Source organism: Bolinopsis microptera, chromosome 5 (genome assembly GCF_026151205.1).
Source record: "Bolinopsis microptera isolate Bmic1 chromosome 5, MBARI_Bmic_1.0, whole genome shotgun sequence".
Lineage (NCBI taxonomy): Eukaryota > Metazoa > Ctenophora > Tentaculata > Lobata > Bolinopsidae > Bolinopsis > Bolinopsis microptera.
Genome location: NC_087076.1, coordinates 9606510 through 9628436, shown reverse-complemented (window position 1 = coordinate 9628436; position 21927 = coordinate 9606510). Strand labels below are relative to the sequence as shown.

The 21927-nt window shown below is 38.1% G+C and overlaps 2 protein-coding genes across 2 annotated transcripts in view; both read right to left on the bottom strand.

The window, feature by feature from the left end:
* Positions 1-1401: 1401 nt before the first annotated feature.
* The window catches only part of LOC134814673 (eukaryotic translation initiation factor 3 subunit D-like), a 36163-nt gene continuing 15637 nt past the window's right edge, over positions 1402-21927 (bottom strand). Inside the window, exons 2-9 of the mRNA XM_063822839.1 lie at positions 14220-14369; positions 13915-14028; positions 13516-13707; positions 13218-13369; positions 4749-4955; positions 3960-4199; positions 2328-2480; positions 1402-1858 (exon numbers count right to left, since the gene is read on the bottom strand). Of these exons, the coding sequence (XP_063678909.1) occupies positions 1444-1858; positions 2328-2480; positions 3960-4199; positions 4749-4955; positions 13218-13369; positions 13516-13707; positions 13915-14028; positions 14220-14366 (1620 nt within the window). The 5' untranslated portion in view covers positions 14367-14369 and the 3' untranslated portion in view covers positions 1402-1443. The remainder of the gene's footprint in view (positions 1859-2327; positions 2481-3959; positions 4200-4748; positions 4956-13217; positions 13370-13515; positions 13708-13914; positions 14029-14219; positions 14370-21927) is intronic.
* LOC134815429 (mitochondrial import receptor subunit TOM40 homolog) lies at positions 15044-18707 on the bottom strand. The gene is made up of 7 exons (XM_063823964.1): positions 18552-18707; positions 17570-17757; positions 17300-17409; positions 16921-17021; positions 16661-16772; positions 15833-16016; positions 15044-15101 (listed from the first exon to the last, which is right to left on the bottom strand). The coding sequence occupies exons 1-7, from the start codon at positions 18705-18707 to the stop codon at positions 15044-15046; spliced, it is 909 nt and encodes a 302-aa protein (XP_063680034.1).

Sequence of the window (21927 nt, the reverse complement as noted above, 5' to 3'; positions counted from 1 at the left end):
ATATTGAAAGCTTTTAACCGCGTCAAGTAACTGAAGTATTTTTCATAGCTACTTTGTAACCAGGCAACAAGCCAAAACTTAGAGGCTGCAATGCAAAATGGACGTCACGTCTGGCCAGCCCGACACTCGAATCATTACTCATGCACTTAATTAATAAGTTTATCAATTGGAAGACGGCGGGAAGTATGGCATATTCTGTATAAATAATACGCAAGGAAGTTAGGTTACGTTCGGTAAGGGATGATCGATCAGTGCTCAAACAACTTCTAAACATAAAAGAGCTATTCGGGTGTAGCAGGTGCAACAATTTGTCGGGCCTTATTTGGACACTGTAGTAGTAAATCAATTACATGGACATAACAAAGTAATAAACTTACTCAAGTTCTCATCTAGCGTCTACCGAGATCGACTTGCCAGCACAGGCAAAACCTGGCACGGTCAAAGCCCCACAAAAAAAGTCGGCATGTTTAAGTCAATTAACATTTTACCGGGGAAAACCCCGCAACAATTAGATTGGCATGTGCAAGATATGTCGCTAGATCAGCATGGCCAGTGGCCCTGTATAACACAACCCTAAACGACCTAATCCATGGCCGAAACCCTAACCCCACTTTAAGCCAGACATGCGGCTTTTTTGTGGGGTTTTGTCTGTGGGGCTTTTAATCACACACAAGAGATAACTGCACAAAGACAAAAACCCCTGACTCCCCCTTCTCTTATCTGTATGATACCGCAATCAGTCTCTTCTTGTAGGGTTGCCATAACTGAGAGGTAGGCAAAGAATCTACAGGCTATAATCTACTGAACCACTCTGGTCCAACCTTACAAAAAATACAGAACTCCACAACAATTAAGCTGTCCGCTCTGTTCCTCCGCTACCATCTCAACTGAATGTGCAAGTAATAAATATGAACGATTCCTGACTTTTCTGGTAGAATTCAACTTTAACATAACGAACTAGGCTTAAATTGAGAGTTTTAAGCAGATCTCTAAACTCCAATTCAAGAAAAACATACTCAGTAGTTGCTGTTTCATATCGGGCCAGTACAATAAGCCAGAAGCCTCATATCAGATTAAGATGAATGACTTGCTCATAGACAGCGAACTATCAGGTAAGCCTGACCACTTCTGAGGAATAGAAAGAACTAAACCCATCAACGCCTATCACTTCAAGGTATCGTAAGTTTGACCCAGGCCAGGCACAAGCTTGTAAAGTAACAATACGTGCCCGGGACGCGCGCACCAATTGAAAATTTCGTAATTTGCGAATGTGAGCCATTGGACTTTTCATATGGAAATATCTCCGCGTGTACCAGAAACAAACATAAGCACTTGTGACAGCCCGAATTTTCGGCGAATGTGAAGCAGATTAGAATGTACGAGATCAATGATACGCAACACTAAAATATCCGTCAACCCCCACTTAAATTAATAAAAGGCAAATTATTTCCCTTCTTCCTCTTCATCGCTGTCGTCATTGTCCTCTTCGAAAGTATTGAGAGGAACTTTGTAAATCCTCAAAATTCCCTTGCCTGGCTCTTTGTACAAAACATACTTTCCATCTTTAAGCTGCATACAACGATCCACAATAACTCTCAAAATACCCCACGCGTTGTTCATATCCAGTGAGATTTGAGCGGCAAACTGCTTTGGGATGAACTCCTGGGTTCCTAGAATGGAATGACCAATGGATTCCCCGGAACTGCGCGGCATTGACCGGGTTACATAACCAAACTTTAGCAGATCAGATCCCGCCAAAATAGAAGATACCGTCCATTTAGCTAACTTGCATTTGTTGTTCTTCATCTCTGTGGTCAAGATGTCTCCCCTCTGGGTGTCCAACTTCTGTCTCCATTCACTGAGGACGACAACATTTATAGTCCCATTCTATCAAATCATAAAACAAATCGTGAAATCATTGCCTACAGCCTAGACAAACAATAGGTCATACCATCCAACATAAAAGCGAACTAAGTGTTAATGGTTTGGATCGTAGTACAGGTTGAGATAAACTGATAACAAAATGACTTGATTATAGGCGATAGGTGAAGGAGGTGACGTAAGTATACTTCGACGCATGACAGCAATTAATGAATCAGCTTAAAGCAACGACAAATCAAATTCGTAAATAGCTGCCTCGTGTCAAAACAAATTTAGTGAAGTTTACGCCAACTCCCCAGTCCCTACAATTAAAAGTAGGCATGTCTAACTGCAAAGTGTGTGTGTGTGTGTGTGTGTCATTAAGATTATTCTACTTTACTGCACTCATGAAAAATAATTATGCGCCAAATTTTAGAACAATATAAAGATTTGAATACCAAACATACCTTGCTCCTCCCTTGAGATCCCATTCGTTTAGCGCCTTGATGTTCATGTATTTCTCCTCGCCGTTAGCACTGGTGGTAACAGCATCTACCTCACAACGGCAGATCAGGGTCAGGGGTTCCGCTCCTGGTCCCAACAGGGGGATCTTACGGTACCTGCCAGATAAATACATTTTAGCACCGTAAAACTGAAATTTACCGCGAACTCCCATTTACCGGGGCTGTCTCCGTTCCCCCAAACTCCGCGGTAAATCTTGGGTAATAACACGCTAGGGCAATAAAAATAAACCCAGGAAAAATATATTCAAGCCATTCGAGTTTGACCTAGTACAGAAAAACAGCACTATGCAACTAATCAGATAGCAGCTTATCATGAAAAATACCTAATATAACGTAACAAATAGATAATATATTCCGGACTAAATCTGCGTGTCACTGAAAATATGAAAGTATGTTTGGGAATCTGACGGTACGTAACAGATAATATATCATAATGAATAGATCATAATATATCTATTAATATCTTGTAAGATAGATCATATTATAAGTTTAAGTATCTATTCCGGTATAAAAGTGTTAATGACCCCCAATAGTATGTTTAGGGAATTTACAAAACCCGGCAAGTAGTATCTCGTTATATATAGATCATATCTTGTAAGTTAGATCATAGTGTATCAAGTGCACATTGGAGTTACCAAATTTTTCGACGTTGATCTTCGGAATTTCGGAGAACCATAAATGTTGTCCAACGTTCAACATTTTTATACACGTTTTTAAACATGTCGAAACAATAACATGAAGGACATATTGTCTGAAAATTCGAACAAATGTTTGTTTTCGCGTTGAAAATGCAACAAATCTAGGATAAGAGCGTGAATTGTCCATGACAATAATATGTTTGTGGTTGCCATCCATATTTTCGAAGTCTCTCGGAAAAATGGCGAACAAAATGGTCACAGTGATGACGAAGAAGGCTTCTTGGATACTGCTATGTCCTTAATGATTGCGAAAAGGGTAAAAAGAAATCACAAGATAGCGAAAACGGAGACAAATTTTCGCTATTTCGCCATGGTCAGAAACCTTTTTTTCTTGAATAAATTGTCATTACACCCTCAAATCAAGAAGATTCAGGAATTTCAATTTGAATTATACAAATCCTGATCAATATGCTTTGTTTGTTGAAACTAACACAAAACGGCAAAAAAATGCAAGACGAAGAGAAGATTAGATAATAGCTATGCAATATGCATGTCGTTGGTGACTATTACTAAGCACAATTAAATTTGTTGACTAAGCACAACTAAACACAACTTATTTACAACTGATAATCAGTAACTTACACAACTCACAACCAAGAGGATAGAGACTTCAATACGATGATTTTCGTCCGTGGAAACAGCCCCACAGTACAGTACGGTATACATACGAGGTCCGTGTTGAAGGTAATACAACGAGTATAAGCATATTATGTTCTGTCATAATGACAAAACATAGTAACAATAGTTAAAAACATGACATTAATGTCAGTAACGGACAATGGACAACTAACAAGTACACCTCAACAGTCAACAGTCAGATCACAGCAACAATAAATCTTACAAATCTTACAAATCTTACAAATCTTACAAATCTTACCTGTAAGCAACGGAACTTGGTTCATTATCATCCTCCTCGTTAGCAAATGGGTTGGGACGTTTGTAGGTCTTAGCTTCCCTCTTCAGGCACTGCTGGGAGAAGTTCTGGTTGATGTAGGTGGCTTCCAGAGAGAGCTTGGTCAGAGAATTACTTCCACCGTCTCCACCGGGCAGCTCGTTAGCAGTCTCGTTAACCGTGAGAAGGTCAAAGTCGGAGTCATCCCGCTTGTCAAAGAACAATCTGAAATACGGGACGAGTTGGAAAAAAGGGCTAAAAAAGTGCGGGTGGTGAGTTTTACTTGGTATGTTTGGAAGCGATGATTAGCTGGGCCACTAAACTCTTTTTAAAAGTGCAATTCAGTGCTACGTGGGCAATGTTTAACTGTCTGTAGTTTTGTTATACAGATATATAATTTATAGCGACAAATTATTCTAGAGGTGGGAGTATGAAGTTTGGGTTTAACACTGTTAATCTAGACCGGATGTATGGCAACACAACCCAACATGACAGGATGGAGAGTATGTAGTCGGGGTGACATGAATCTTCTGCCAAAAATTCAGATGAGAATATCAGATACTAGGGATGCTTACCTTGTGAAGTAACATATCTGAATATCTGCAAGTGTGAATACCGATTGATAAAGTAACTGACCTAAATATACATTTGCAACCATCTCAGATCGCTGGATGATGATGACATCTCAACTCGGGTCCGTGATGGATGATGCAATCTCAACTTAAGTAAGAGTAAAAGTGAAACTATAAAATCAGCTGAAAAAAGTTCGCTCACCTGCTGCCAACACGCTGGATGATGATATCCCAACTGTAGTAAGACCTGGGGCAGGTCATGATAGTAGCGAGGATAGAGTCAGTAGCAAACACGTGACCCTCCTTAGCCAGCTCCCTGATGATAGGGTCGTCTGTGGTGGACACATAGTGGAACAGTCTGTTAGTCATGGTCAGGGGCCGTTCTGCTTTAGTTGTAATACGGTCGTATCTGGAGGGAGAGAGTGGGAGGTTAGGAGGATTGGTGAAGTGAAATCATTTACTAGGATTTGGCGTTTGGATAGTATATTATATGCATCGACGAGACAAGAATAATCTAGCAAGAGCATATTTTGTGAGATTATATATTATTAAATTATGTAACAGGACCTTACACGCAAAAACGATTAAAATAACTTTATTCTTTAATTCCTTAACGGTGTTATAGGTGCCTATATAATACATTTTGTTACATGATCTTTAATTTCATTCAGCCCGCGAAAGTTGTACCTATATATTTATATAATACTAAAATTTCTCATATTCCTCTGAAAACGCATGTCAAAATTCGACAATTTTCGGATTCGGTCCGCCCGCACCAACCATACTCCATTTGTTTTAACTCAACTCAAGAAGATTCATCTTATAAATCCCATATCAATTATCACACCAACATAAATATTCATATTTGGGGGAGGGCAAGGGGGACCCCATTGATGTCCATTTTACCAAAAGTTGAGGAATAAATAAATGGGCATGGGATTGACCACCCCCCATATTAATCACTCTCAAGGCCAGAATTATATACAGGTACTGTTATAGCTACTACTGTGTGCAGCACGTGCTCTAAAGTCACTTGGCAATACCCAAGGATACTAGCAATAACAAAGAATACTAGCAAGGGGCATGCCCCTTGAATTCTTATGACAAAGTATGGTTTCAGGGATGGAATTCAGAGATAAAATTCATATTATAAATAAAACAGTTGGCATAGTATAACACCAATGTCCACTAAAAATACTGTATGTGATGGCACCTGTTCTATCTCTATCAAAGCACGTCACCATTTCACGAATGGGTTTTTTGCGACCAGGACCATTTAAATGCTGACGCTGCTTTATGGAACCCGCCACCCGAGACAGCTTTACAATTACATTTTCTTTGAACTTGCCCCTACGTCGCTGTTTTAAGAGAATCCATTTTTAGACACAACTTAACGGATATTATTATTAAGTCGTAAAACTTCTAGAGAACAGCCACCGTTTTGATAATGTATAATTTACACTCTCCTCCTCAACACTAGCCCCGCTTGTATGTGATGGCACATTTGATGGATGGGTTATTTAAGGGCCTAATGGGTCATATTTTGAGGAATGGATAATTTAATGAATGAGTTACAGATGTGGATTCTCGTGGGGAGGTGATGCACATTCATTTACTTTAATAGTAAGTACCTGTTCAGCAGAGGAGAGAGGTGAACGATTGTTTCTGGACGAAAGCTTAAAAATAACCGAGAAATCGACCTTGTTATCAACTCATTTTGATGACTGCTCTTAACCTAAAATTGCACGAGAAATCGATTTAACTAGAGAACTAGGTCCCAGAACCGACAAACACTTCCTTATCCCTCAAAATTGATATTTTATAGTTAATACGAGCAACAAGCAACCTATATTTTGATCCTTCGGTTCTACTCATGACCTAGGGAGTTAAGCTGAAACCGAAAGATCGAAGCAATCGTCACCTTAACTGATCGAACAGGTACTAACACAATTTTCAGAGAGAAATGTTCGTTGCAATATGTTTATTGCAGCTTTGCAACTTGAGTGAAGAGCAGAGTACGAAAACATACAGCAGGTAAGCAACTCATTTTGGTGATTGTTCCTCACCTAACTAAACATTGCAAGATAAATCGATTTCAGATCGGCTAATCCCTCTATTTGAGTCGATTTCCTCTATTTCCTCTAAAATCGTTGGAATATTTCCAAATATGTGACTTCTGACTCACCAAAAGTGCAACAAGTCACCTTTGTGTGATTTCGTCCATCATGCTGCATGTTACCACAATACCTAAACAACGGCTCTCTAGCTCCCACAGTTTAGGTCACGTGGTGTCCCACGTTACCACGCTAGTAACGGCCCCGCCACCGCAATGCTCAACAACTTGGCGGCGTGCAGCACCAGTAAAATCCACTAAGTTTCTTGGAAATTAGACATACCTAACTTGAACAGGTACTCCTTTTCTTGGCTATATATATTTAATATAATATGTTTGTTGGAATTTGTCTTTCATTGTTTGTTTATTTCCGTGTTAAATATACGGCTTTTATCTAAATCCTGGACGTTTATTAAGCTTACCTGGACGTTTATTAAGACGTTTATTAAGCTTACCTGGACGTTTCTGGTCTTGTTGAAACTTGAAAGTATTGCTAATTTGCTATACTTATTACTTAGTTATAATGCTTGGTCCTTTAATATTACTCCACTTTACGACCTTTTGCGTCAGCGTTATGCATCGATGATTTAATTCGAGCTAGAAATATCGTCCACACGCGGCATAAAACATTACAGTATCATAAAAGCGATACATAAAATCAACACTTTATGCCGAATCGTCAAAAATGTAACAACAGTCTCTGTTTTTATTGGGTGTATTTGAACACAACATAGTGACTATAACTATAACTACTAACGTTAAAACCTTTTATCTTCAAACTATTCAATAAAATGTCTATTTCCTTAATTTTTCTGTGTACTGCCTTTTGGGCGCTTTTTTTCCGTGAAACATTATTTTGCGAACTTAAGTTTAACTAACTGCTGTTAAATGTATCAGTAAACATAATATTAGGTCTTAAGTTAGCTTCTAACTACAGGGTGGCCCTAAAGTGACTACCCACACGCAACCTTTTAATAACTCACGTAATTCGTCTTCAAATTGCTCCAAAATTTCAGAGATTATAGATATGGGTCAAACTTAGATTTCCTGAAAGTTTCGTAAGCCACGCCCAATTACAGTGGGCGTGGCGTGACACTCCCTCTTTTTCACTATTGTCTTCATAAAATGAGAACGCTTTAAGCTAAGAACTCCAAATTTTTTGCACACATTTGGCTTGATAATTTAAAACCTTTCCCAAAGTTTCAAGTTCATTGTTCAAAATTTGGCTGAGTTATGACCATTTCAAAATTCATCGGATACGTGATCCGAGCACTCAGTCAGTGATCTCTGCACTTGGTTAATGGCCTGTTTGGCTCACATGCACAGCTTGATTGGTTGCAGGGCTTGTTAGCCCTGCTAGTCACAGGTTCGTTCCTTACAATCGATAAAAAGGAATGAACTATCCATTGAATCATCGAAAATGGTTCACTATCCTCCCTATACTGCGGAACAACGATGGTTTGTCTACCTGAAGAAAGAGAATGGGGAGTTCTGCCCTCAGCTTAAACGACAATTTAAAATGAAATTCAACCGACCATCCCCTTGCCGGAAAAGCTGCTTTGATATGCATCACAAGATCAAGTTCACTTTTTCTGCAAACGATCGGCGAAGAGTCGGCAGAAGACGACTGCGAGGACCGAAGAAAACATCACCATGGTTGTTTATGACGTGATGGATACACCTAAAATTGGCACCCGAAAACGAGCTCCTGCCTTAGACCTCAGCAGAACATCCCTTCAACGAATCCTAAAGCGAGATCTTTCTAACCGGGCCTATCGGATCACAAAGAAACACCAACTTTTAGACCGTGATTCCTGACTTTCCTGAAAAAGTCACGATCTGGTGCGCCATTAGTTCTCGTGGAATCCTAGGACCTTACTTTTACGAAGAATTTGGTGTTTTCCTGTCTAGCAAAGTCATTATCGGTATCCAATCAATCATGATCAGGTCGTCATCTCCTCAGTATGTTTGGTAAAGCCTAATGAACCTCATTAATACACTCTAACACCTTACTCTTGATCAGATTGGGTGACGAGATCACTGATTGAGTGCAGAGATCACTGACTGAGTGCTCGGATCACGTATCCGATGAATTTTGAAATGGTCATAACTCAGCCAAATTTTGAACAATGAACTTGAAACTTTGGGAAAGGTTTTAAATTATCAAGCCAAATGTGTGCAAAAAATTTGGAGTTCTTAGCTTAAAGCGTTCTCATTTTATGAAGACAATAGTGAAAAAGAGGGAGTGTCACGCCACGCCCACTGTAATTGGGCGTGGCTTACGAAACTTTCAGGAAATCTAAGTTTGACCCATATCTATAATCTCTGAAATTTTGGTGCAATTTGGAGACAAATTACGTGAGTTATTAAGAGGTTGCGTGTGGGTAGTCACTTATGGGCCACCCTGTATATTTTCACTACTAGACTTACTGATATTATATTGTACTTATTTCCTTTATTTATTTGAGGCCAACATCGCCGTTAAATCATATTCTTTCGTTTGCTCGGGTTCACACATTTCGTCGGGCATTCAATCTACGTTGAACATGAGAGAAATTTCAGAACATTCATTGTAAAAATATCAACTTGGTATTTAAGCCGATTAGTGGCTCGAACTTTCTCGAATAATCTACCGATATCAAAGCTCGTTTTTGGTAAACAATGTTAAACTTGAGACGACGAATAGGAACATACAAGACGGCTGACAATACGCAACATTAATTGAAACTGTACTAGCATCTACACACTATCAGTACGCCATTTATTACCATTATAATTAGTTAAGAGCTGAAGGATCTGTAGAGGCCTCGTCACAATTATACAAGTGTATTACCCAGCAATCATACTCATTGAAACATGTTTCTGCTCATTTGGTAGAGTTGAGTGTGGGGCACCGGTTGCACCGGGCCAAAAGAGTCCTTATTTAATTAGTCCGTAATTAATTAGTAGAAATTCTCAAACCAGTGCCAGGGCACTACGTTCCGATTAAAAACAGCCGCAGCTGATCAGGTTTATAGTCCACGGGTGACCCCGACGAAAAAGGAATACAGTTTAAGAGGTATATCTGCAGGCAGTTGCAGGTGTGCCAGTGCTGGTGTAGTCGTGTAATCATTAGATATCACACTCCCAGATAATCGATTTGTAATTTCGTGGTAAAAGAGGTGAGCAGCTGTTTGAAATGTTTCAGCCAAATTTCAGGTGTTCTCTTGCCTGCCTGAATAGGAGGCTTATACAGTTATAAAAAGGTCACGTGATGCGAGTTAGAAAGTTCTACTAAACCACCCTTGTTTTTAGTTTACGTACTAGCCATCTTTTCTACAGCTACCCAGAACTAACTTTTTTACTGGAAAAAATTATTCGAAAGTAATTTTCACTAATTAGGAGGACTCACGTTATTATAGTTCTCTGGAATTTAGCATTGGCCAGATGCTACAAACGCGCACGAGGGACAATTTTACGATTCCTTAGTTTTGAAATCGGGAATTAGACCAATTACTCCAGCATTCTTGTCATTTTCAGTGCACTGTGCAGTAAAGCATTCTAGCTTCTAAATAGCCACTTTTCGATACATCTCTATTTTTCTGAACCCTCGTGTTTTTTTGTTTTTAAAGAGAGGCTGGGCCTCTCGTGTGTTAGAAGTCAGAATATTTTCTGACTTTTGATAGGAGGATGTTTTTAAGGGTACCAAAATACAGGAGGAGTTCCAGTTCCAATATAAACGCCAGTTTCACTGCTATTTTAGTGATGTAAGATGTCAAAAAGAAGGCAACCTTTCTAAGATGCTCTTAAGAATTTCTTACTATTAATCTACTAAGAAATGTGTTGTGCTAATGGCCAAATGGCCGCCCTCTACTTTGCATAAGGTGCAGGTGGCCATTTGAGAATTAGGGGTGGCCGCTACGGTTCCACGACTAATCCAGGTTGTTTATTTTACATTATTTTCCTTTTCATTGTTAAATAACCACTTAAAATATATAACATTTTCTTATTCTTATTCCAAAACGGAAGCGGTGCGATGAAATTGTTTGGCACGTGCAAAATTCTAAAATCCAACCATTTTAAATTCAATATTGAATATTTGTTTGCGGGCTTTGTCCAAATGAGGCACACAAGTCACAATGAAATAACAAAGGTTATTCAATGAATTTGTATATATACATTAATATTATGAAAGTTAGTTATTCAAGAGAAGTGAGTTGCTGTGCGATCACGTGCTTCCAATTTGCAGTCAAGTGTGGTCACACAACGCAAAAGGTTTAGAATCTCGTGAGCGAGTCTAGTCGATAATAAATGCATTAAAACTGTGATTTCTAGTTTATGATTTTTCTGAAAAAACTGGATTCAGTGTATATCGAAGTGTACGCTGATTACGTCGTTTCGGATTTTATGGGCACGGAAAGTATTTAAAAAAATTATTTGTAATCTAACTTGTTTGAAGCCTCAGAAACCCCACAAAAACTAAACAATTGTCTCTAACATAGGATGCTGCTGTTCTGGACACTAGAAATGGTGGGCTACAACATCACCACCACCTACGAGGTAACCAACACAGAACAGACGATAAACCACGCCTTCTCTATCATCCTGCTCTTGTGTTTCCTTGTCTCCACCACCCTAAACCCTCCCTTGCTACACTACCACCGCTCCACTGGTAAACACGGAGCCACTGTCTTTCTCTTCTCAAGTCTGGCTGTCTCGGACTTCCTGACTAATGTGGTTACTCCAATCGTTTACACGGTCTTCATGATCAGACCTACACTCACGTCCCCTACCAACTTGGTTATCTTGTCTTTTGGTACCTTTTCCTGTACGGCAGGGTCTTTTTCTCAGTGTGCCACAACCCTTCTCGCTGTTACCCGGTTTCTAAAGATAATTGATCCCTTGAAAGTGTTAAGTAAGAGTTCCATCAAAACATATTTAAGAGCCTACACTTTCACTATGTTTATGAACAATCTGGCGCTCATAATATCGTTCCATACCGAACAGTCCGATACGTTTATCTGGATATTCGGTAAAATTTACGTTTTTTCAAACGTCCTTCACTGCCTTTTAGGAGTCATATTCTCATTCATAACTATTGTTTACATCTACATCCAGAAACAAGAGTTGTTCCAAACGGACAGTGTTACTAAGCGTGTTTGTGGAACGATCCTGCTGATGAATGCTACTTCTATCGCTTCTTCAATCGTTGTGTTACTACCATTAATTACTTTACTTGACTTGCTACGGAGTTTTGATATTCTCTCCTTGAAAATTGGTCTTTTCTGTGCTTCTTTTTATTTGATGCCAATCTTAACTTCAGCATGGAATCCGATCATTTTGTTTATTAGAGTTTCGGCAGTTCGTAAGAATTTCGTTTCACTATTGAATTCGCTTCTTTCGGTGAAATGTTGCTCAAAAATGTATAGAGACCCTTCCGTCAAGAATGACAATGAGCAGCCAATAATAATGGAGGCGTCTGAAAACGTTGGAAGCGCAGCCATCACTGATACAGACCTTTGATCACCTTCAAATAATAAATAAGTGTACTTCTAATAACGATTCCGGACTTCGGATTTAATTGGTGGTTTACAGAGAAGGTTTTAACTTTTACCTTCACTCTCTACTATTATACGACCCACACTCTTTGAGCACATTCTTTGAATATGTGGCCATTCTTGGAATATTTTAATTCTTCGGACTTGAATTGTATAATATTAATATACTTCGATGACAGTTTCTCAGATGCTAGTAATAATTTTACTGACTATTTCATTGATTGTACTGAACAATTTTGTTGGGGGGGGGGGGGGGGGGGGGTGGGGGGCTGACCATATTAAAGTATATTAAAATGTAGGTTTTTTCCCGATTTAGGGGCGGGGATATACTTTAATATACTTTATCTTTTTGGAGGCCTAAATCGAAAATCGCTGCCCACAATAAGCTTGAAATGCAATTTTTTATCGATTCCGAAAATTTCATGCAAAAATATTGAAAACTGATGGAGTTATTTCAATTTTAATAAAGTCATTTTGGCTAGTATCCCGAACCGAGATATTATGTGCAATTTTGTTCATGGAAGTCTTTTTACTTAATATCCACTATTCAACAGATATTGAGCTATGTCTTTCACATAAAGTTAGTCTCATTCAAAATTATTGAAATTCTATCGAATTTTGGGCGAAAGCTTTCAAATTTGGTGCGTATGCCCAAATATGGGCATATGCAATGGTTTAAAGCTCATAACTCAGCCCATTTTTTGACCAAACTGGGTGTAAATTCATGTACTAGTCCAAAAACAGGCTTATCCTGCAAAAAATCTGAACGAAGAATATAGCTTGACTAATTTTGGGTATATTAAAATATATTAAAGTATATTAAAATGTAGGTTTTTTTCCCGATTTAGGGGGGGGGGGGGGGGGGGGGAGATAATATACTTTAATACACTTTAATATGGTCAGCCCGCGCCCCCCCTCCTTTGTTTGTACTGCGTGACATAAGTGTACAGAATACTGTATGGTGTTTCATAAATAATGTATAATACACATATAATTTGCATAATTATACGCATAAATGTACTTTTTGTCATAGTGCTCCAATGTTCCACACTCCACCAGATTAGTGATGTCCTTCTCTGGGTAGTTCAGATACTTCTTAGCTATCTGCGAGAACTCTATCTCAATTTGGAGTTCCCAGTCCTTCCTCACCTCCACGGAGGACTTCAGTTTGACCTGTAATCATTTAAATTCTATCAAGACTCTGTAGCGGGCCTGGTTAGCTGTTACTTTAAGCATCACAATTCAGAGTCTTGGCAAATCCTGGTTAAGTACCAAATTAAAGCTGCACTGGATAATCGACAAGATGGCTAACAACTTACATTACTCTTGTTGTCGTGACCACGGTTGTTCCAGTTATTTCTCCTCATCGGATTGTTGTACTTAGGAATCACAGTCATTCTTCCGGTTTTCGGGTCCTGTACACGCTGTGTTGGACGCTGGTGGCGTGTGCGCTGGTACCTAGCGCGAGAGCGCTGATACAGACTGCGCTGTGGCTTAGAAGAGTCTACCAACTGAAAAGGTTTTGTTTAGTTTGTCAATCTGTAACTCAGAGATGGAAATTTTAATTTTAAACTGAGGATCTATTACACCACTCTAGTTTTTGATGTCCAAACAAATTCCTACTCTAATCCGAATACAATAGCATATAATTTGACCGGGACCCATGGATTAATAACTAAACCAAACATTCTATGAAGCTATTATACAGCAGTATGAACCTGGAATGAGCTCTCATCTTCCTCGTGGAAGTAGCTGTAATGTTGTCCAGTACCAAACTGCTGGTTGTAGTTCCTGTACCTTCTCTCTAGCAAGTTGCCTGTCCAGTCTGTGATCTGAGTTTTATGAACTGTTGGCACTCATTACACTTATAGCACGAGATTTAAACAGTCAAATACAGTTATCATCAGTAAGCAATTATGAAAACAAAGCAATATTTGTAAGAAATAAGCAATATGAAAGAAATAAGTAACAAAATTTATGTTACTGAGAAACTAAAATTTGGACCTAGCTTGATCTTAAATACCTGGCCCAAGTTGTCACTCTTGCTGAAAGGCTGATAGGGGATGTCCCTGAACTGCTCGGGTATAGAGATAGGGCCCCATCCTACTGGGTTATTGACCACTCCAGGGGTCTGGAAATCTGGCTTGTCTTCTTCTTCTGTCGTTAACATGCTTTATGATAATTTATAGTTCAGTCACTTAGGCATTAGTCAATACCAGCTATATTTCGGGTGTCAAACATGACTCATGTACGTTTGGTATGTTTCTTTTGCATGGAATTCTGGTTTTTAGTTCAGCTAGATTGATAAGGGACGATCAACGATCAAGCAACGAGACAAAACAATAAGCATATGTATCAACAATAAAACACTGTTATTTATCAAAATAGCTTCCAAAAGGATCATGTTATAAAACTTCTAGAAGGTAGCTTGCTATAAAATTACAGTGCCAAATAAAATAGAACGGATGATCACTGCCCAGGTGCCCACTGATCAGGCAAACTTGATTAATATGTTGCATCAGCCAAGCAGCTCCATTTCTGTTGAATATATCAGTACACATTGCATTACACAGGTACCGTAAATATTGTTATAATTTACCATGATTATCAATCCATACACACATGATGTACTATAATTGTGATGTACTATTGTGATGTACTATTGTGATGTACTATTGTGATGTACTATTGTGATGTAGCAGACATGGGAAATACAGCACGTGTACAGAAGTTGTGTATAGAGACCTCACCTAGCAGCACAGGGGTTACATGGTAAATGGTAATGTGTAACGCGGCCATTATAATGCGGCAATTAAGTTGAGGAATCCGTTTACTAGTTTATAATCATCAATGCTGACTAATGCCCGGTGTACTTTTAACTGGGACAATTCCCTTGACTGTCAGGCTGTCAGTGGAATGTTCGTAAGTATGAGTTTTTATAAGATAGTGTTATCTTGCAATGTGGATATAGTTAACGTTAAGGTAAATGAGGCCCAATATCCACAACATTCCAGCAACATCTAAATCGTAGGAATGAATTGCAATCTTGTATGTGACTTTGTAAATGTGGATATATTTTATAGAATGGCTGAACCGCAGAGTGGATCAGGGCTGACTATACCTGTATAGTATACCTGCTGTATACTATACGTATTTCCTGGTCTCGCTATCATTATCTATTTAGTAACTCGCGTGACTACTGTAATTAATAATAACAATTAACTTAAATAATTTAAGCTAAGAGACCAGTGGCTGTAAGATAAATATTAGATTTCTAGAATATTACCCAAATAAATCTATATAAATCAGAGTTAAAAATTCAGGCTACTGAATCAGAGTGGCTAACTTACATTAGAAACAGTCTCGATATCTAAGCGAGGAAAAATAGTTAATATAGGTCAAATTTCATAGGAAGTTCGGAGCTCTGTTTAAAAAAGCTATCTCAATTAATTATAAAAATAATAACTTAATACTTTACACAGCTGACAAGGGCGTCTCTAAACACATTTACTCATTTACCCTATTGTAAATCCTATACCAAATTTAGCTTGATTCTTCTTGTGATTCAACAGTCCGCTAAGCGAAAAACAAAACGGGAACGCTTCGAATCGTTTTTCTAAAACCCCTGTAACCGACCAGTCCGAATCTATGGATCCCTTAAATTTGGAGAGTCCTTTGGGTAGGTCGATGGAGTAGCCGAAGGTGGTGACGGACTCGCCGATCTGTTTGACGTACTCGAACTCCACCCCACATTCCACCTGCTCGTTTCCTTTCTGGTAGTAACAGAAGTGGGTTCCTGGTTCACCCGTCTTTACCACGACTGGGGGACCAAGGGCTGGTTAGTGGTGTTTTTAACAACATGTACAATAATTCAAAGCTTACAAACTATAAGTGACATATTTTGTTGGTGGATTTTTAAACAAAGTTCAGGCGTTTCTGAAAGACATGACAGCAAATCTAAATCCGTAGCAAAATCCTTAAAAATGTATAATATAAAACTGCGCTTTATGCCCCAAACTGTCACCAAAACCAAACTTTAAAACAGATCTGAAAATTATTTCTCTATCTGGTATGCGAAATATTCATCCAGGCCACTGCTAATTTCCTCCCATGGGACACTAAGACTCTGCTAGCTGGACTCTCACTCATGCAAACCTCATTATGAATATCACGAACAAAATGAGTTTCCAGAGAGGGAGAGCCCGTTTAAAACTAACTTGTTTCATTATAATGAAGTCAAATGGTGAGTGACAGTTACAGTGTCAGAAGAAAGCAAATTGAAGTTGCTCGGAGAATTGAAGGTATGATTATGAGATTCAGATATCATATTGAAGCTCGGCCATTTAGCAGCAGAGTGATTTGGGTGACAGTCTGGGATATGCACACTACACTGGAGCAGAGATCTTGTAATATTCTATCAAATAACCTGTACAACAAAAAGTAAATTTAAGTTTCATAACTTACATTCGCTTTTGTCGTCTTTGTACATTCCTCCGTACGTGATAACAGCAGCTTTAGATCCCATACCATGTTGGAACATTAACTCTCCTCCCAGTGATAAGTGCTTTGATACTTTCTGTAACAGAGGCTGTTAGTTTCTTTTTTAGATGATATCACGAGAAAACATAGAATAATTCATAGAGTCATAGCTTTTTCAACATTATTTCGAAGTTATGAGTATAAAAAATAGAGGGAACAAAATTATTACAATGAAAGATATGAACCTGAAGATAGTGGCCGACCCAGATTCCCTGTGGATTAATAATACTGGCATTAACACCAGTTAATTGAGCTGAGAAATCGTCCCCCTTGTAACCAATGTCAGCTGAAAAAGGATTTAAATTAGCTAAGAATAATTTGGCAATACTGATATAATCGCAAAAGTCAAAACTTGGCAGAGATTACACTTTTTAGGGGTGTTGTTGACGGTAAAAATCATGAATATAATATGATCTTACTATTTGTGTAGATTTAGCATATCTATGATAATTATAGCACATTACATTAAATTTCAATGCACACACTATAATAGTGTACCAATCATACGCGTCCAGCAGTATAATAGACTCGGTTTTCATTTCTAATTTTTAGAATAAATCCTACCTTGATACATCGAGAATGATTTGTCAGTAGCATGGATGACTGCCTTGGCTTGTATCTCACTAGTAAATGAATGAATTCCTTGAAACTGGACTGTTCCACCTCCGTACTCACTGAAATATATTTAGCATTTTTCGGACACTTTTTAGATAAACTTAATGTTTTCTTATAATAACTGGTAATAGTTTATGATAGAATAATGTACAGTGTATTGGTACACGACAGCACAATTAATAATCAGATTTCAAATATCAGTCCCGGTTATTGAGTTACCTGATAAGAATAGGATATTGCTCATTAGGCCCCAATTTCTTTCCTCCAACGTAAGTGGTACCAAACTTATAGGCTGCAGGTTTGAATGAGGACATGTTGATGGTATGAGTGGCTTGAAATCTGTCTGTAATCATTTTGTTCCAGGTGAATTTGCAACCCTCAAACGGTTTTGCAAGGACGTCTTTCGTCTGAAATTTAAATTTGTCAAATCAATGAAACAAAAAATGTTTTTCAATGAAACAAGAAATTTAATTTTAGCACATTTTACATCAGCAAATTTTCAACAATGAATATATAATGCTCATTTGGTGTATGACTTGGACCAGATAACAATTTTTGGGAGAGATAAAGTGTTGTTACTGAGGATTGCATTTTTGTTGTGACAGAAAGTCTACACTGTAGTATGATTAAATTTATGTTGTGTAATTCAAGGATATAACATGCAACTTGAAGGTGAATATTATCTACTGGGGGCTGGCAAAAGATTATCGGCTTTGTACATATCAATGGTTATAATAATCTATAAATATTCTTAAATGACTACGAGAACTTAAATGGAAACCCAAGCATGGGAAGAGATCAAGAGGCAGGCCTAGGAAGAGCTTAAATGATGTATTTATTGAGGATGCTGAGCAGAGATTGGACCGGAATGAACTCACGATTGATTGTAATTTGTATGATTAGCTGCAGATCAAAAGGGATGGAGAAATGTTACCCGCCGAAGTTGTATGATACAAAGTAATGACGCAGTCGACACAGACTAATCCTTTTGGCTGGAGATCTCGCCATGTAACATGTATGTATGAGAACTTAATTAAACTTAACCAAAAAAACCATAAAAGAATTTTATTGTGAAATTTGATTTTGAGAAGATGACTACATACATAGTGCAATAGCCACTAGCCAGTAGCTATTATCTTAAGACATAACATGCAAATTTCACAGATTAAACCAAGATAGCAACAATAAAGACATTACTGACCTTACGTGGAAGTTCCTCAAAAGACCCAACTCTAGAAGAGTCAGACTGATCATTATCTGGAGCTGGATCCTTTGCAGGATCTCCTGATCCAATACCCAATTCAGGTATGTCATCTGGCGGTGGTGCTGACTTTGCTGATGCAGCAATATTCCCCATGTCTGCTATAGAATGTTTTCATCAGTACAAAATAATGTAATTTTCAGAACATTTACCACCAGTAGAATAATCTGGGGGGGGGGGGGGGGGTAGCTGACCATAATAAAGTCCTCCTTTCCTGACTTATACTACAATTTTGTTGGCAGACACAGTGAAACGCAAAAAATGTTATTATCTCAAATGTTTCCTGAAAATCCTTAAAAATTAAAAGCCTAGAATAATTTAATTTAAAGCATAAAACTGACCTGCTAAAGGATGTTAATTTTAAAACATTTTCTAGTAATGTATAAATTACTCCGTACATGTCAAAGGACTTTCTAAACAGGTGAGCTTTTATTTTTCCCTTACACATTTCCTGATTTCTTGAGGAAGATTTCTCCATAATAATAATCTTGGAGCAGAGAAGGCTCTGGGTGGACTGTTTAAAGGGCAATGAAGAGACACATCTCTGCCACCACTGGAATTGTACTCGAAAAGGTCTGACATCTATGAAGGTCAGTGACGTAACGAAGGGCCCCGCTGACCCTGCTGTGCAGGGGGTTGCCGTCTTAGGGGGGCGCCAAATAGTCGTTTGAGTGTGGGACAATTTCGAAAATTTAACTAAAGTACTAGCAAAACTGTTTGTTTTGCTCTAGATACACACTTTTTAAAAGATTCTACCGGCGTATCCTCTAAAATCACCTAATTTGTTCAATTTTAGGGAGGGGCACCAAAAGGAGAGGGGCACCAACAGGGGGCGCCTTTTTGGCAGGGGGGAGGGGGGCCAACAGGCAACGTTCGCGTTACGCCACTGATGAAGGTGCAAGCCCATGGAGCAGTTTAAAAGTTAGCAGGGGTATTTCAAATTCGATATGTCCTTGTACCTTGAGCCAAGTTCTTTTACGTAGGGCTTGACTTCTTCTCTCCTCTTTAGACCTTAAACTAAAAAAATTTTAGCTGTTTCAAAACAGAATGATTAGTTCCAATAAAAGCGAAGTGCATTGCAGTAGTCAAGGGAACTGATGAAAAGAGATTGCATGGTGATTTGAATTTGATATTCAACGAGGAATGGTTTCATTTTTGCATCTTGTGCTTTGCATCTAGTGCGGTTTGCAGCTGTAAGCTTCGGGTGTGATGACTTGGGCTATTGAGTTGTTAAGTAGATTAAGATTAGTGAACAAGCACTTGCATTGTATTTATAAAAACTAGAAATTAGGATCCACGGTAAAATGGAGCTAAGCAGGCTGATCTTGGAGAGAGCAGACCGTAAAGTTTACGAACCTACCAGGGCTACCTACCTAGTACCTACCCCAGTTGTTCTTTTTGGTTTAGCAGCATTTATTGTTATATTTATGGACCCAAGTCACCACATTAAGAAGAAGTATGTAACGAAATAAGTTAAGCTAATGTCGTTCACATAGCCATGTGTCTACGCGTACTGCGTGACGCGCTACTGCAAGCGAGAGGGCTTTGGTTAGAGCAACTAATGTCGTCATATCAGTTTAAAACAGCAAAAATTTTACTGGGCCACGCTCAGCCTGTCATTTCGCCGAATCTCTATTATGAACATGATAGCCTGAGGTTCTCAGGTAAACGCTGCTTAAAGCAAAGGTTTCATGAATTCGAACTCATTATGTAGCGCTCGATTTTATCGAAACACATGTCAAGATTTAAAATATCGTGCACGACATGATTAATTTAAGCCGCGCATTACACTGATTTAAGACTTTCCAAATGCCAAAGTTTATTCTAGTTTTAATTTTATGTTGTATATTAAATTGTAAATTATATGTTACCTGGCCTGTCACGCCAATCCCTTTGAGCGTGCGCGGCGCTCTTTTCAGCCTTAATTCCTGTACAGGAATGTTAAAGGAGCGGGCAGTAAACAAACAAATTAAATAATCTCAAGCTCACACGGTACAGATATCATTAATCAATTTTATTGTCTCGCAATAGTTTTAATTATACATTTTTTTCATCTCTATTCTGGAAATTACCCAACCTTAGGTTTTTACGTAGTGATACTCATTAAATATTTGTTCCATTCCATGAGAATATATTAAAACCACGTTGACGAGTTTATTTCTGCGCTCGTCTTGGTAAGTTATAAACCTACAATACGTTATATTATATATACCTTTTATCTTTTCTTAGAATAAATAAAAAATATGGAATTACTCGCTCCGGGAGAAAAATTAAGTACTTCTATTCTATATATTATTGATTTTAGTCGAAATTCTACAACTAGAGTATGGAAAGAAAAATTTTTTTAGGAAAGAAAAATTTTTATTTACCACAAATAATCAATACATAATGTTATATTCATAAATAAATTCAAATTTCAATTTCAAACCCATATACAGTACGCCGCGCACACAGCCAAAATTTAAAATTGTTCAGAAATTCGTAGGTCAGCTGTGGGCGCCGCGCACAGGATCTATTTAATTGTTAACTTACAATTACATGTCACATTTCTTAATTACTAGAGCCAAAATTTCAGAAGCAAAATAATTTAAAAGATATTTCTGTCGTTTACTCAGTACAGGCCGTGAGCACTGCGATCTAATTAATATAATAATGGAGGGATTCCAAAAAACCGCGCGCTCGTTATTTATTGTGATTAAATTGAGTGCGCGCCACTTTGAACAGCAGTACCGCTCAAGCATGAATTAGTACTGAGCGGTACGCAGTTCTGCGTGAGGCGTAGACATTTGTAGCACACGTTTCATTCAACTAATCCATTAATCCATGTGACATGTAATTATATTAAAGCAAAAAGAATATTAATTTTAGTAATAATTGACGTAAACATATGTGTTTAAATAACATCTATAATCTAGCGAGTTACTAATACCGTTCGCGTTTGTTTGTATTCTTGATTATATATCTTTACACTAGCCTATATTATGATGGAGATATACATTATATAATTGCTCCAATATTCAACACTGCTAAACAACAAATACCTATAGTAGAGGCTCTTACGGGCAAAAAGACGTGTTTTCTGCTACGAGTTTAGAGACCTAACCGCTAATTGGACACAATAGTATGATGTCTAAGGATCGATAATATGTTAAGAAGTATAAATTTGGCCTTATTAGTCACGTGCTATACCAATGCGCGTTTTAAACTTTGACAGTCTATTACTCTAAGGCAAATAAAGTAATTATATCCATATTTTGTCAGCAATAAGATCACATTATTTTCTATTTAGTGTGAAAATATGAGCTAGAACGGACAT

Bases quoted from the DNA above. Each gene is read 5' to 3' on its own strand.
- LOC134815429 (XM_063823964.1), bottom strand. From the start codon at position 18,707: ATGGGGAATATTGCTGCATCAGCAAAGTCAGCACCACCGCCAGATGAC. The intron at 17,758-18,551 runs GTCAGTAATGTC...TTTAAATTTCAG, and splicing joins TTGAGGAACTTCCACGTAAG to ACGAAAGACGTCCTTGCAAA. The intron at 15,102-15,832 runs GTCGGTTACAGG...TTCCACTGACAG, and splicing joins GGATCCATAGATTCGGACTG to CCTGACAGTCAAGGGAATTG.